Here is a 17,045-nt window from a genome sequence, read left to right on the forward strand (position 1 = left end):
AAGGGCTACTTCTCCATGGTCTTGCAGGTGCTAGTGAATCACCAGGGCCGTTTCACTGACATCAATGCAGCACAGTCAGGGAAGGTGCATCATGCACGCATCTTTCAGAACACTGGAGTGTATAGAAAGCTGCACACTGTGACTTTCTTTCCAGACCAGAAGATTCCAATGAGGAATGTACTTGCCTCCTGCATTCAGCAAGGAGTCATTATTCCTACTGTCAGTGAATGTAACTCCCTCATTTTACTGTGCTGTTAATACTGCTGTGCTCCCTACCTTTCCCGTTGTTCCTAGCCCTGCTACTTTCCTTTCCTACAAAGCACCAGGGCTGAGGGGTTGTTACCGCCTCAAATAAGGAAAAGGTTGTATTAAGTCTGGACATAAAAGGATTAAGGTTATTGTTAAATAAGATGCATCTAGATATGGGGAATAAATGTGTGTGTATGTAAATAGGTGTGTATAAATAAATAAAAGGAGGCTTAGTCAAAAAGCCAACCCTCTTGGCTAAATTGGTAGTGAAACAATGCCTGTGCCCATGGAAAGAAATAATGCAACAACAAAAGAATCGGGCCCAGACAAGCAGGCAAATGCAGTAGAGGAAGTTAAAAGAAAGAAAGAGAGAGGTTAGCTCTGTAGTTACTGGAGGAAATTAAGCAGTGAAATTTTGTACAAACGTTAAAAGAAGGTATTATGAAAAGAAAATTCTTGGTTTCTTTGCAGCCATTCCTTTGGCGAAAGGGCACATTTCTCTGGAGGAATTTCTGTAAATAATCCAGGCAAAAGGTTAAGTGAAATCATTTAACTATGAACAAGGTAGTCAAATTTGCTAAAAAACACTCCTGGTGTGTACAATCTTTCTTTTATAAGTTTAAGATGAATTGGTGTTGTTTTAAAATTGTAAAACAGAAAAATACTTTTGCCAAACAAAAGAAACTAGTGTTATTTAATTTTGGTATTTAGCATTTAATCCTTAAGGTGACTTAATGCTTTACAAGATTTAAAATGTTTTTAAATAAAGACCAAAGTTGTGGCTGCAGCAGGGCAGTCAAAGCCAGAAAAATGGAAAAGATTTTAAATCTGTTTTGGTAACAAATAGCAGATAAAAGCTGTAGACAGTGCCCCACACTAAGTCTTAAGGTGGCTCTGTATAATCAACAGTCACTTTGCCAAAGGAAAGCCAAACTGGGCTGTGTTTTCCTTTTCAAATCAATGTGTGTTTAAAAGCAGAAGTTAAAAGTTAGAAGTTAATTGTGTCCTTTTGAGACAAAGTCTCTAACGGGCTGATACCTTTGAATCCAAAAGCAAGCCAAGAATGTCTGTGTTAATGCAAATCACCTAAATAATAAAGATAGAAGCCACTGAAACCTGACCTGCCTATAAAATAAATACAGAAAAATATGGGAGTAATTCCTCAGTTTTGCCTGCAAACAGCAAGGGTATTTCTAAAGAAAGGAATATTTTAAGCAGTACTGCCAACAGTGTGTAATCTGCCAGCAACATAGTGTTGGTAAAGCTGTCAAGGTTAGGCAGGCAGCACATCCCCCCTTCCTGGGCATCTTTTGTAAATGTTCAGCTTGATTCAAATGTTTAAATGTTGTAATTGTAAGTATGTGTTAGTTTTAGTAATGTATTTCCCTGTAAAAAGGAAGATGCCAAAACTGTTGTAAAACTTTGTACCACGATTTGCCATACCTGTGAGTAGCAACAATAAGAGTGTACCTAATGTTATTGGACAAATTATAAGAAGTTATGTGCAGCTTTACAGATCCAACACAATCTCCACTGCCCCCACCACCTGCAGTCTGCCGGGACAGTAAAACGTCAAAATGAGATTTTTAAAAATAAAACTGACCAAGTTCTGTGCTAAAACAAATTTAAAGTGGCCAAATGCTCTCCCATTAGCATTAATGAATATGAGGGCCACTCCCAATCGAAAGACTGGACTCAGCCCTCATAAAATTCTAACAGGGTGCCCAATGCGACTACTGGCTGCGCCCCACTGGCCCTGGCTCAGACGGACAGTCATTTAATGAGTAACACAATGCTTAATTATTGTCAGACACTAACGAAATGTGTTAGGTCTTTTTATATACAGCAGCCCTGCCACCCACTGAAACCAGGAGACTGGATCTTCACAGAGATCCATCAGCGAGGAACCATCCTAGCCCCATGCTGAAAGACCCTTATCAAGTCCTGTTAATTATCAACACCGCTGTGAAGTGCCGAGAATCGACTACCTGCCCATGTTTCTCACTGTAATGGCTCTCCGACTGATGATCAGTCTATCTTTCCTTCTGGCATTGTTGCTCCTTCTGGACAGCAGGAGTGAAGGACAAGGTGAAAAGCCGGTAACCTCTCCTTTGTCTGCTGACAGACCCACCGTGCCTTTGAAGGCACAACCTCTCCACCTGAGGACATCATAAAGCCTCCCACCAAGCAAGGTGATTGTGCTAGTAACCTCTCCCTTGCTGCCTCATTGCCGGACAGCTAAGTGAATTAAGACTACGAAATCTTGAAGAATAGCTTGCAGAAGCTAGCCAAAACTACCTGAAGATAAAACTTTTAATATTCCTCAGCCTCTCCTTCTTAACAAACTTAGGGTGGGGACGGGAAAGTAATATTTTTCTAGATCTTGACCAATCAGTAGCCTCACTAGTAAATAATCAAACGTATACCCAAAAAGTTTGTTCTGGCACCGGAAATTTTGCCTGTACTAAAATTATCCCAGTAACGGATAATTTAACCTGTCCCGTATTGTAATATGCCCCTTCTTATGCCATTGGCGCTGATGCCTCTCAACCTTTTTGTGAAGGTGTCGAGCCAACAGATGTGGTCTAATACTTCACGAGGAAGAGGTGCGTTGGGACACTGACGGACTGTAATTAATGCCACATTAGGGACCATTAAATTCACATTGCCCTTATCCAGTTTTTAAATTACCTCTACATATCCAAATTGCTGTAAAGGGGCTGCCATCAGGTTAGCACAGCAAAGGGCCTGGGTTTCCCCTGGAAAGAAAAGGGACTTGGCTGGACACTTATGGGATGGTGCAAATAGCGTAGCGGCAATCTGAGTATCCACAAGAGTCAAGAACATGAGGAAAAAACTGGGACACTTAGAAAAAGCCACAGGCCTTATTACTGGAGCACAATTGACCCAGACACAAGCAGGAGTAGGTGAATTAGGTATTATTTCCACCCTCAGTGTAATGACCCAGAAGCTTGTAACAGATATGGTGCTTAGTATTGCTGGGGCTGGAAAGGCATTGCAGTGGGATCAGGCTTGTTCAGAGGTTCAGGATTTCCTGAATGACCGGCTCACGGCCATTCGGAGGGATCTTGAACATCAGGCATGGCCCTCTGCCCTTACAGCCACCTCGGGAGTACCATCTGATCCGTGGCCAGGGAGACATGCTTGCAGATTCTCTGGGTGGAAATGCAGATGTTCGCAGCGCTCCTTCTAGCATACGGGCCGGTGAGAGGGGTATGGACTCCCACCTACAGAATCCTGCTGGGTCCGTGGGGAGGATGCATGTGGGATTGGATAATTCACCGAGACATTTGGGAACTTGAACTACCTGGTATGCCCAACCGATCTGTAGTCAGTGCTCCTGGAATAACGCCCGTCATTTGGATAGGGATTGGAAGCCAATGGACACTCTGGCCGTTAGAACCCCCTCAACTTCAATGTGTACGTAAACTCAAACCAGGAGAGGTTGTCACTGTTCATGACAACATTTGTTGGGAGGGTATGGAACATGGGACTACCCTGACAGGACATCTACTTTTCCAAGCTAATAATAGCTGTATGCATGTTAAGAACACTACCTTGAATGATGTACATTTTAACCTCACCATGGCTGCAGGCAATCATATCATTCATTGGCCTGCGGATAAAATTCTACAATTAGCCCTTAGATTCCAAATACCCTTTAACTGGACTACCCTAGTGCCTGACCAATTCCAAAATTTGCTTTCAATTCTACCAGAGGTTCAGAAAATTTCCAACCTACAGGGACAGATTCACATTCTCCAAAATATATATCAAGTTGAAAAGAATGCCTTTCATACAGCCTATAGGGAGTCTACCTAATGTACTAAGTATGATGCTTTGTGTTTTGTGACTAAGACTATTCAGCAATCTCAACCCCATCGTTTTATTGCCATAGAAATTTTGTTGTTTTTATTTCTGTTCGGTATGGGGTTATGTTATTGCTGTTGTAGTAGATGTGTTTATCATTGCCTGTCTGGTCGTAGACCTTTTAAGCTCAATGTAAAGGAACAAGTGGCACTAATGATTGTCAATAAACTCTAGGATAACAGGAGGCAAGAGTCAGCAATGAATGTTTATGAGGAAATGCAGGTAGTACATGAGGGAGAGAGAGAGGAAATTAATAAATTAATGTCCATGGAGGTATGACAGAATAAAGTGAGGCCTCATAGGGGGGGAACTGTGAGGGAAAATTAACAGGACATAAAACTCAGGTCAAGGCCCTGACTTTGGTCAAGATTGCCTGCAGGCCGTAAAATGAGATTCTGCTTGCTTGTGTGTGTCAAGGGGTAGGAGAAGTCACAGTGGAAAGTCCCCAAAACAACAATGGTTTTCTGTGCATAAGGGACACCAAGGGGCAGGATGGAAAAGTCCCCAGACAGAACAAATTTGCAATAGTCAAGCTCATGAAATATATAACTGCAACAATTGTGTTAGAAAGGTCACTGACTGCAAAAGAACAGACAGGGAATAACAGGAAGGGCCTAGTGCGGGAGACGCTTCTTTTTGCTTTTGACCAGTGTTAATTTTGCAATGTATTCCAAATAAGGTAATTAATACGGAAGTATGTGTAATTTGTCTGTGGTTTTAAGCTTTAAAAAGCTGTGTGTGCTTTGCAGCAGGAGGCAGCTACCTAGAGTTGTTACCCCCCTGCGCTCGTAATCAATGAAGGAGCCTCAGGCTTGTTCTGATCCAAACACAATGCATGGTTATTTTTCCACGATACGCGCATGGATCCCAAATCCCGCGTTCTAGCAAGGGTCCAGTGTATTTATTTTACTGATATGTTTATGGCTAGCTTTCTACATTTTAATCTACTTTGTGACTGCTCCATACAACAATAAATGTACAGTATTTAAAAAGAACCATGTGAACAATTCTCTGTTTCCTAAAGAGTGAAAAAATAAAAGTATAACAAGATGTCACAGTGAGATATAACAGAACCTTATTAATTTATTGTTAAAATTGTTTTAAAAGCTAAACTTGTTTACTAGTTTCAACACCTCTTTTTGAATGGATACACCAATGCCATGTAGCTTACCTGATTGCAATGGTTTGTTATCTTGATTTTTCCACAGTGACCAATTCCTATCTCTGGAAACTGCTAATAAGAATTTGTCATCAGGAGAAAATGCCATCTGAGTAACAGTCAGATTGTGAAAAGACAAGCTTTGCAGCTGATTCCAAGAAGTGGTGCTCCACAAAATAATTGCTGCGTGTTCTTTTTTAGAGGCCTGTAAGTACAGGGACAAAACCACTGAAAATGAAGGAAAGGAAACAAAAAACAAAACGACACCACCCTAAAATATTAGCATGATTTTTTAAATGCTTGCAACTGAGTTAGACTGAATTTTCCTCTAGGTAGTTCCAAGTTTTATTTTCACTCACGTTACTATGATAGTAAGGATGTTTCCCGCTTAAACTTTCTACTAAACCCTGGAAGATGAAAACAGTGTATGTATGAATTCTGACAATTCACTTTCTTCTTAATTTGTTCAACACCAAAAATACCACAAATCATTTATTATTACTAATTTTTGTACATTCATTTGCACATGTCCGTAAGGCCAAATATACCCATTTTATGGAATGACAAACTGCGGTACAGAAAAGTTAAGTGGCTTGCCCCAAGTCACTGGGAGTCAAGTAGCAGAACGTAGACCACAATTTAGAATCTGTCTCCCAATCCTTTCATAATGACAGGTTTCAGAGTAACAGCCGTGTTAGTCTGTATTCGCAAAAAGAAAAGGAGTACTTGTGGCACCTTAGAGACTAACCAATTTATTTGAGCATGAGCTTTCGTGAGCTACAGCTCACTTCATCGGATGCATACCGTGGAAACTAGAGCAGACTTTATATACACACAGAGAATATGAAACAATACCTCCTCCCACCCCACTGTCCTGCTGGTAATAAGCTATTACAGTGGGGTGAGAGGAGGTATTGTTTCATATTCTCTGTGTGTATATAAAGTCTGCTGCAGTTTCCACGGTATGCATCCGATGAAGTGAGCTGTAGCTCACGAAAGCTCATGCTCAAATAAATTGGTTAGTCTCTAAGGTGCCACAAGTACTCCTTTTCTTTCTCCCAATCCTGTGATCCAACTTTTAGACCACAATCCCTGTCAATCTGATAGCATATAACCCTTTTCAATAAATGGTGCTAAAATCTCTCTTTTCTTACCTTACATGCTGAGGCAATTATAGTTTTTGAATTGTTACAAGCAACACAAAATATTTCATAGCCATGTCCATATCTGAAATGGAAAATAAAATTATACAGATTACACAATCTTGGTGATACGTTTCAAGATTTATATAGGTTTTTTTAAAAAACACCACTGATGTACAAATTATGAAGCAATCTCAAAAACAACAATATGAGTATGTAATCTTCTGCATTTTGTTACAGACCTCTAGATCAAATCAATAAAGGAAGCAGTATTTAAAAGGGAATTCAAACCCTTCACGAACAGAATAAAAACGCGTTTGCCATTTAGTTTACTATTGTTAAATATCTATATTAAAATAGCGGTTGGAGGACCCAATCAGAAACAGGGCCCCATTGTGCTACGTGCCGTACAAACATATAAAGACGAAGTCCCTTACCCAAAGGGTTTACAAGCTAAAAATGACAAATGACACATGGGTTTTTTTTTTCAGGGGTGGGGAGGTACACAATTATATAATACATGAACTCCCCCAACACAATATATGCACATCAACACAAATCAGCCAGTCTTTCCCCAGTACCTTTTTTGCACAGTTCTAGAAAATCACATTCACTCACGTCTAGGGAACAGGGTGCTTGAAGGTTAGCATCCACTCTGAAGCACAGCCACAATGTAGTGTATTGTCTGAGGTGTATCACTGTTGTGCTAGTAGCAAAGGGTGAGTGAGATTCTGGGTAGAAGACTAGAGGATACACACTACTGGATGCCTTAAGTTAGTCTTTTTTGTGTTAGGTGTGTTATGTACAGACTAACCTGAAGTGACACACCACATAGTGGCGTTATGTATTAAATTTCCCAGATATGGGGGGTGGGTTGGTTGGTTTTTTAAGATTTTGGAAGGGAGCTGCAATGAGAAGAACAGGATCTTTGTTAAGCTGATTGTCTTGGAACTTCACTTTCACGAAAGGGCACTTTTATGAAGGTTTTTTTCTTCATGAAAGTAATCAATGCCATGCTGAAAACCTTCCTGTACAAAACAACAACAAGAATGATGCTGGATTAGAGAGACTACCACCCCCATGTTCTTGAGCTGGCTGAATCATTTCACAAAGAATAGGATCCTCAATCCAGCAGCTGTTGCTTTATCGAAGACCTTGTTGTCTGTGCAATTGTTCTCAGCTGGTTGAAGAGCAAAGCACTGTTTTTCCCCCAGAAAGAGAGGATGAGATCCCAATTTAAGGACAAAATAGAACTCAAAAGAACTTAGTATAAGGCCTTTCTACACTACACACTTTTATCGACAAAACAGTGGATGTGTAGACACTGAAATGCTCCTCCCACCGAAGTAACTCCCCTGCTCAGTTTTTCAGCATTCTTGAATTGTGGACAGTCACACCAGTACAAACTACAGAAGTAAAATATCCTCTCCACTCTTTCTCGATATTCCCTGGTTTATACATACAAGCATTATGTTAGCACTTTTGACCACAGGGTTGCACTGGGAGCTCATGTTCATGACTCCCATGTTCTTTTACGAGCCACTGCTTCACAAGATAGTGTCTTCCTGCATTCTGTTATGGATGGGCTACATTCTTTGTTCCCAGGGTTCTGCTCTCATCTACATTTCTTTATTACTGATAATCTTGTTAGCACACATATTATTCAAATCCTTTCTTTCTAAAGGATATTTTTTATTATTTGTATTATACTAGTGATAAGCGGCCCCAGTGAGAATGTAAGCATAAGCTGCCTAATTAGCAGCAGCTGTTGTCCTCAAAGCAAAATTCAGATGGTCAACAAAATGTTTGTTAAAGATGAAGCCTCATTTGATAAAAATAAAAATTAAAAAGAGAAAAAAGCTGGGAACTTTTTTCTTCTATAGAAAGGGCATATACAGTGTAGCATGAACAGCCCCAAAATGTGATCCTTGTCTTTCTAACATTAATACGATTGTGTTCCATGCAAATATGAGATATCCCTAAATCTCCTGTTATTCTGGACACTTAGATGTTTAATAACGTGTTTTGCATTCTTCTCCTCTGTAGAAAAACAATTATTATATTTTAGCACTTTTCCTGGCAAATGAGTGATTGTTTTCCTAAAACTGTCCAAATTTTGAGCACTGGGCTCTTTCAATGGCATTTCTTATAAAATAATGTCACTACCTGACTTTAAAGATTTTTTAAAATGCTCATAAGGCATGATTAAGTTGGCAAATGTATATGGCAAGCAGGTGCAGCCACTAACTCTCTGGGAAGTTGTTGGTGCAGTTCTTGGTTTTGAAAAGCTAGGGAAATCCTGCTCTACAGACTCTTAGCTGGAGGGATTCAGTTGAGAATGGTGGGAGATGAGGGTGAATGTACTCAAGTATGGCATTCTTGCATCTCTTCAAGATGCCGTTTTGTGCTCCACAATCTAAGCTTTGTTTTAAAGCAAGTGTCTAATTGTCATGGTTGTAAATAAAATCCTGTAAATTTGAACCGAGTGTAACACTGAATCATAGAAGATTAGGGTTGGAAGAGACCTCAGGAGGTCATCTAGTCCCACCCCCTGCTCAAAACAGGACTAACCCCAACTAAATCATCCCAGCCAGAGCTTTGTCAAGCTGGGCCTTAAAAACTAAGGATGGAAATTCCACCACCTCCCTAGGTAACCCATTCCAGTGTTTCGCCATCCTCCTAGTGAAATAGTTTTTCCTAATATCCAAACTAGACCTCCCGCACTGCAAATTGAGACTATTGCTCCTTGTTCTGTGATCTGCCACCACTGAAAACAGCCTAGCTCCATCCTCTTTGGAAACCCCCTTCAGGTAGTTGAAGGCTGCCATCAAATCCCCCCTCACTCTTCTCTTCTTCAGACTAAATAAGCAAAGTTCCCTCAGCCTCTCCACGTAAGTCATGTGTCCTAGCCCCCTGATCATTTTCGTTGCCCTCCACTGGACTCTCTCCAATTTGTCCACAACTCTTCTGTGTGTGGGGGGGAGGGGGGGACCAAAACTGGACGCAGTACTCCAGATGTGGCCTCACCAGTGCTGAATAGAGGGGAATAATCATGTCCCTCGATCTACTGGCAATGCTCCTACTAATGCAGCCCAATATGCCATTAGCCTTCTTGGCACCAAGAGCACATTATTGACTCATATCCAGCTTCTCGTCCACTGTAATCCCCAGGTCTTTTTCTGCAGAACTGCCACTTAGCCAGTCAGTCTCCAGCCTGTAGAAATAAGAACTAAACTAGATACTATATCCAGGAAAAATGGTTGATTGAAAAACTTATTAAAATTCCAGGGTATATTGCCTTTAGGCAAAATTCAAAACTAGGTACAGGAGGAGGTGTTTGTACTTTCATTAGGGAAAGATTAAACTACATAGGAATAAGTCTTGAATATAATGCTGTTGAGATACCAGTGCAGAAGAGAAATATTTCTTTAAGGATTTATAATATTTATAACCAGCGTGGGGAAATTAGAAAGCTCAGAATCACAAGAAACAGTGAAGAATGCTAAAAGACCATGTATTACTTGAGGTGATCTAAATAGTCATAATAAGTTATGGGAAGTAGGACAACTGATCGTAATGGCACAGGCCTAGAAAGATTTAATAGACAAAAACTATCTACAGGTTTTAACTGATGGCACACCAACTAGATTTAATGCACCAGATGGTAGGTTTTCTTACTTAGACCTGGGAACAACAACATCAGTTATTGCAAGCAAATGCAACTGTGAAATAGATATGGAAGGAGAAATGGGGAATGATCATTTCCCTTTACTTTTCAAGGACAAAGTAAGGCTGAGGTAATGGAAAATTACCCATCTAGAATTTTCAGACAGCTAACTGGGAGCTATTCACAAGTAAAAATATACTGAATTTGTGAATGATCACTGTGTGAGTGTTGACACAAAGAATTTCAATGACAACGTAATAAAAAGGATAATAGCAGCAGCTACTGTAGCCATACCTAAGATGTTAAAATACCCCAAAACTAAAAACTCACTTCCATGGTGGAATGAGGAGTGTGAAATGTCAGTTAAAGAATAAAGCTTATAAGAAAGCAAAAATTTACAATGAATAGTGAAGATTTAATGAAGTATAAAAGAAGTAAGGCAATGCCACAAAGCACTGTAACAAAATCAAAGAAAGTTGGAGGAAGTATTGTGAAAGGTTAAATAAAGATATCAAAGCATCAGAAATATACCAGAAAATCAGAATGAATGAATGGAATTCAGAATAAGAGAAGTTACATCCCAGGTTTTATTGGAACTGACAACATAGTTAGAAGTTCTTATAATGAGAAAGCAGAAGTTTTAGAAGAGACTTTGAAGAGTGAGTAATGATGAAAATCGAAGTGCAGTTTGCCACCAGATTAAAAGAATTAATTGAAGATCTATAATGTAGTTGGGGAAATCATGATGCTACTATATTGAATAAAAGTTTTTATAATATGCAGGCACTACAGAAAGCTATTGATATAAGCAAAACTATATACCTAGGCAAAGATAAAATAAGCAATATACCAACTGCAGGGAGAGAAAGTCTACAGTCAGTATCCCAGGCACTAAACGGTACACATATCTCGAAGGCACAGGACTGGAGCAAGCATCTGTGGCTGACGCAACACAAGGTCTAGGAATTATTTGTTGGACTTGTTTGTTGAACTCTGTAACCACGAAAGGGGTAGGGGCTAACTGGTGACCTGGCCAGAGGGCCAAGTTACCAGAAGAAAGACTATCGCAGAGCAAGCAATGAGCAGGCACCCAATGCAGTGAGATTTATATTCCCCAACCAAGATGTAAGAAGACGCACTAGTGGTGAGTGGGCAACCCTCTTATAGTTGGCCTTAGTTTGTGGAAAGAGCTTGGAAGTGTAAAGATTACCCAGACCTTATTTTTCCACAATTTGATTCCTGCTTGGTGTAAAGAAAAAACCTCTCCCAAACCTCACTGTATGAGGAGGAAACAAACAGTGGACTATATTCACAGCTCACTGAATTAAAGGAAGAATAAGGAGCTACATTTTCAACAGAATATGCACACAACTCATTTTGCCCTGGCATTGCGTAATAAGCAAAACTTTTGTGCACAGGTAAAATTGTGTAACTTTCGAAGTTTGCAGTAATCACTCTGATGAAATTAATTCACGTACTGCTGAAGTAAGCAATCAAGAACTTTCAAATATGATATAGGATATCCATATACACATTTCTGAAAACATTTTGGTGTCAATCGCAATAGTGCTCCAGGGTGCAATGGTTCAAACACACAGTATTTACACAAACCTGCTGCATACTAATTCTATATTGCGATTTTCCAAAAAGATTAGTGTAAATTTTAAATTATATCATCTCTCAGAATTTGTCACATACTTTACATGGCAGTTAGGTTATGCAAACACTTCAGCTGATTTTTTTATAGAAACATTATCTAATCAATTAAATATTTATGAAAATTCAACGTTATTTTTTTTCAAATTCTGCTGATGGAGTTAAAGCTTGAATATTTAGCACAGAAATGCAGATGCCAAGCAAGCTATTTTTAGCAAACCAGTTCCTACCTAACACGGTTTTCTAGCTGCTACGGCCACATGCAATCTACATTATGTGATTTCATGTTGCTTTTAAGATTAATGCTGTGCAATAAAATTGAAACCCAAGAATACTTTACATCCCACTGCCTATTTATCAAAAAAGATTCTCTTAAAAAAGATGGAAATCAATTAGATTAAATAAGCCACCCACAACCCCACCCCTAAAATGTAATATAATTATGATTTTAAGTAATGTGGATCAAAAAATGTCAAGGTTGCATTACTGCATAAGAATCCAAAATAGTGGATATACTGAAATGCAGCTAGACTTCTCCCTGAGGCAGGGGAGAATAAATTGTTAATCTTGAACTTTAACTTTTTAAAATAAGAAAAAATATGAATACTTTCATCTTGGACACAGAAAGGCGGTAGATCAATACAAAGAGAATCCCAAGGACATTTTGATGTGAATTATGGGCCATTCGTAGGATGGGCAAGAGAGCGTGGGAAGACCATGGCATGATGATGGGATTCCCCCCTCTGTTGGAGACTATCAATCACTTTGAAAAAGAATCTTGTGTAGGTCTATTCTATAGTAAATTAGTCACTAGAGCTTGAAGCATAGTCTATGAGCTGAAGTCACTACCACCAGGAAAAATGACCTTCCTTGTATCAGATTGTGACCCTCAGAGCATCCCAGTGCCAGAAGAGAAAAGGCTCCCTGGTATCTAGCAGTGAGTTTCAGCTGACCTGACCAGCCCACTATATCCCAACTCATTGTTGTCATAATCTGTATCTATAAGGTGTAATGTAAGGTATCATATACAAACTGGTAACACAATGTTCCTGAACATCACTGTGCGGTGAACACATGCAGGGTATGTACTAAGAATTATGTGCTGGAATTACGCTCTTAAAATGTGTTCAGCTAGCAATGCGTAAGCTCAGTCTCCCCTAGACAAAGGTACGTGTATTTGTTTGCCTGATCAGCCTGGTTCTCAAGCAGAGACAATGAAGGTATATTTGCATACAAGATAAACAAAGCTATCAGCTAACAATCGGGAGGAGAAGGCAGCATGAAAGAGAGACTTTGTCTGGGCTTACTTTTCAAAGAATACATTTCAAAAGTTTACTGGACCACAAAAAGGAGGGAAGAGAACCCCTGTTTTATCCTTCACCTGAGGTGACAAAGAAACTAAACACTTTGAACTCTCTGAAGGGTCCAAGTTAAAAAACTGGTCAGCCATCCTGGAAGAAAGACTGGAAAGAAAAATGCCTTTGAACCAAAGACTAGTTTATTAAATTTTGGTCTTAGATGCATATTTTTATTTTTGTTTCTTTGTAAACATTTCTATCCTTATTCCTTATATTTGGTTTCACTTACTTATGTCCTTTTGTTAATAAACTTGTTTTACTTTTAACATAAACCAACTTAGTGCTATGATTGAAGTAGAGGATGTCTCTCTTTATAGGATCAGCAGGCTTGGTAAATTTTGTGGATGCTACAGTAAGAGGAGCTGAGCACTGTAGAGAAAGATATCTCTGGGGAACTCAGGAACTGGGGTTCACTGATTGTTACCTGCTGGACAAGATTTGGACTGGCAGAGCATCTTGAAGAGTTTTCTGGTAAGGCAGACATGCTGATGTGTCAGCTTAGCAGCAAAGCTCCTACTTGCTGAGGCTAAGAGGGTAAAGTGGCTCACAGTTCTGGGAATCCCAGCTGACTGTCACACAGATGCATACAGATCTATGCAGCAGGGGTATTTATCTGAAACAACTGCTTGATTCCAGTTTCCTTACAAACTGGACTGAGTTTGGTGGTGTTCTTGTTCAGACTTGCTCTATGACAAGGTTTACTCTGATCAGAATGAAGCCCGATAGCGTGTTATGGTCCCACTGGATTCACCCATTCTCCCAGGATTGGGTTTTTAAGACAGTGAAACCTTTTTCAGTCATTTTATGACATTTCAACACACCATTAATACCAAGAACACATATTTTTGGCATTTAGGAACAACAAATTCCAATATATGCTGTATTTATTTTTTTATTTATTGTGTGTATTACTTTTACCCAAATGGTTTATATTAGTTGGCATGACTATATTAAGTGAAAACACTTCTCAGGATTTATGTTTATTGCAAATGCTGTGTTCTCTGTTTCCATATAATCCTGGAGAAAAAAGCTTCAATGGATCAGAAAGATCTGTGTTTGCATAAGTGCATTTATGGCTGGGAATATAGTACAGCTTCAGAACACTGCTTTTGGCTATCATTATAGGCTGCTGATATAAGCCCTTTAGTCTTAATGTGTCTTAATATCAGTGTTTTAATAGGATGCAGGTCACAGGGGGCTTTTTAATAAGAGGGTTCAAAAGTGTTAAGCCCTACATGAAGCTGACAAGGAGCTATACTTGACTGCTATGCTACAGACATACCACCTTGAGAGACATGGAAATAGCTTATTTAAAAGTATATCAGTTCCTATCTATCCAGTGCAAACTTGTATACTGACCCAGATTAAAAAGTTTCTTACAACCTACATACTGAACATGCACAACATTAAAACAACTAGCAAAAGAATGAATAAGAGCACTGGATATTAAGAACATAACATATTACTGCAATGGATGCCTTATAAACATGTATTATAATACTGTGTACAAGACTACATGAATCAGTTACAACAAGAGCTTCTAAGACATTTTGTAACATTTCTATATTTATATAAAACAAAATAACTTACAGCTTTTGAATTTCAGGCCATAATGTATTCTGCAACAAATGATCTTCTGTGGGAGGTTCTACAAGACATATGCATACATTTTATTCAAATTTAGTATAGTGTTTTTCTTTATCAGTTTCTCTCTCTGTCCCAAAGGGTAACACCCAAAAAACCTCATTCTAGTAATGAAAGCAACTACTAATTCATATAAAATACCCTTTTTATGTTGCATACCTGTAAGGATGAAGGGTTGAAAGTAAATCTGATTATACTGATTCGAAACACTATTAAACTTTTCTTCCTCATCAGCTGGTTGAGCTGCCATATCACCTGTCCAAAATAAATATTTAATTCAGCCACAGAGAAAATACTTGACATGAAAATTTGGTTACATATAAGTAAAGAGATCCTATTAGTTTTACCACAGAAATTATCTAGATGAGATGTGTCTATTTCAGTAATATCCTACTATGCAAATTAGGAATTACTTATTTAGGATAAATTCAAGTATCTAATGTACATCTAGGGAAGCAGGGGGAAAAAGCCTTTGTCAGACAAATATATAGTATGAAATGGAAAACTTCTTACTTGATTATTTTCTTTCTGGGACTGACCTCTCCCTGGATTGGAGGCATTTGGTCTGCCTCTCTCTTACAGAGACTCTAAGGGAGTTCAGACTTATCCACAAACCTCCAGGAGTTGGCCATGTGCTTCTCCCCGTGCACCAGAGGAGTATTTTCAAAGATGTGTGGAAACACTACAGCCAAGATTTTAAAAACAGGTGCCTAAAGTTAGCCTTGTAAATCTATATTTAAGCACCTAAATAAGGGGTTAATTTTCAAAGGTGCGAACTCTGCACTTCCCATGAACTTAAATGTGAGCTGCTGGCTGCTCAGCACTTAAATACAGTAGGTGCCTAAAGTTAAAGTAAATTAGTAAATTAAAATTCAACTGTTAATCTGACCCTAAAGAGGCCACTGAAAAGTTACCAAAAGAACTTATCAGGTGGGGCAGACTCAGGGAGAGGTCAGTCTCAGAAAGGATGCTATCAAGTAATAAATTTTCAATTCTGGAAGATGACTTCTCCAGAGAAGATATCTGGCATACAGAAAGCACTAAGAAAAAATATAAGCAAGGAGGAAAAATGAGGCAGAACAGAAAAGAAAATATGTCAGTGGACAGAACACTTGTTCTACCTAGTGCAAATAGGAATTGGCTGCTCTCAGGCCCAGACATCTAAGGTAGAAGGGAATATATAAAGATCTTTTCCTGAACTGGTAAGTTCCACAAATATATACAGTGTATATTTTAACTGTTTTTAAAGTCACATCAATCATGTGCTCCACTCGCTTTCATTTGCTGAGCCTTTGGGGTATGGGGGGGAAAAAAAGAGTTAATCTTGGTTAGGAGTTATTTTGACCTAAAAATTAAAAACAGTTACCTACCTTTCATAACTGTTGTTCTTTGAGATGTGTTGCTCATGTCCATTCCAAGTAGGTATGTGTGCGCCACATGCACAATTGTCGGAAGGTTTTTCCCTAGCGGTACCCACTGGGTCGACTGTGGAGCCCCTTGGAGTGGAGTCTTCATGGCCGTGTATATAGGTCCCTGCCAACCCACCACCTCTTCAGTTCCTTCTTGCTGGATCCTCTGACAGAGAGGAGGCAGGTGGGTCTTGGAATGGACATAAGCAACACATCTTGAAGAACAACAGTTACGAAAGGCAGGTAACCATTTTTTCTTCTTTGAGTGATTGCTCGTGCTGATTCCAAGTAGGTGACTCCCAAGCAGTCCCCTGGAGGAGGGGTCGGAGTTCACCGAGTTGCAGACTGAAGCACTGCTCTACCAAATGCGGCACTGTCTCTAGCCTGCTGCGTGATGGCATCGTGCAACATAAAGGTATGAACAGATAACCAGCTCGCCGCCCTGCAGATGCCCTCAATGGAGGCCTGCGCCAGGAGCGCTGCAGATGAAGCTTGCGCTCTCGTGGAGTGCGCCGTCAACGCTGGGGCTGGTGTCTTTGCCAGGCCGTGATCCAAGAAGAAATTCATTGGGATGAGACCAGAAACCCTTTCATTCTCTGAGCAATGGCGATGAAGAGTTGCGTCAACTTCTTAAATGGCTTTGTCCGCCCAATGTAAAAAGCCAGCACCCGTCTGACTTCTAGGGAATGGAGCCTGCGTTCTCTATCATTAGCATGTGGCTTTGGGAAGAACATTGGTAAAAAGATGTCCTGATTTGCGTGAAATTGTGAAACAACCTCAGGGAGAAAAGCCGGGTGTGGCCACAACTGTACCTTGCCCTAATAAGACACTGTATAAGGGGGCTCAGACAATAAAGTTTTGAGCCACGTT

General features: G+C 39.7%; 1 protein-coding gene across 2 annotated transcripts in view; it reads right to left on the reverse strand.

Moving 5' to 3' along the window:
• ELP2 (elongator acetyltransferase complex subunit 2) overlaps positions 1-17,045 on the reverse strand; it is a 231,655-nt gene that overhangs the window by 11,786 nt on the left and 202,824 nt on the right. For both annotated transcript variants that reach the window (XM_048839455.2, XM_048839454.2), the window contains exons 15-18: positions 14,926-15,021; positions 14,713-14,770; positions 6,454-6,526; positions 5,312-5,504 (exon numbers count right to left, since the gene is read on the reverse strand). In XM_048839455.2, coding sequence (XP_048695412.2) covers positions 5,312-5,504; positions 6,454-6,526; positions 14,713-14,770; positions 14,926-15,021 — 420 coding nt within the window. The remainder of the gene's footprint in view (positions 1-5,311; positions 5,505-6,453; positions 6,527-14,712; positions 14,771-14,925; positions 15,022-17,045) is intronic.

This window comes from Caretta caretta, chromosome 2 (genome assembly GCF_965140235.1).
Source record: "Caretta caretta isolate rCarCar2 chromosome 2, rCarCar1.hap1, whole genome shotgun sequence".
NCBI classification, from domain to species: Eukaryota; Metazoa; Chordata; order Testudines; family Cheloniidae; genus Caretta; species Caretta caretta.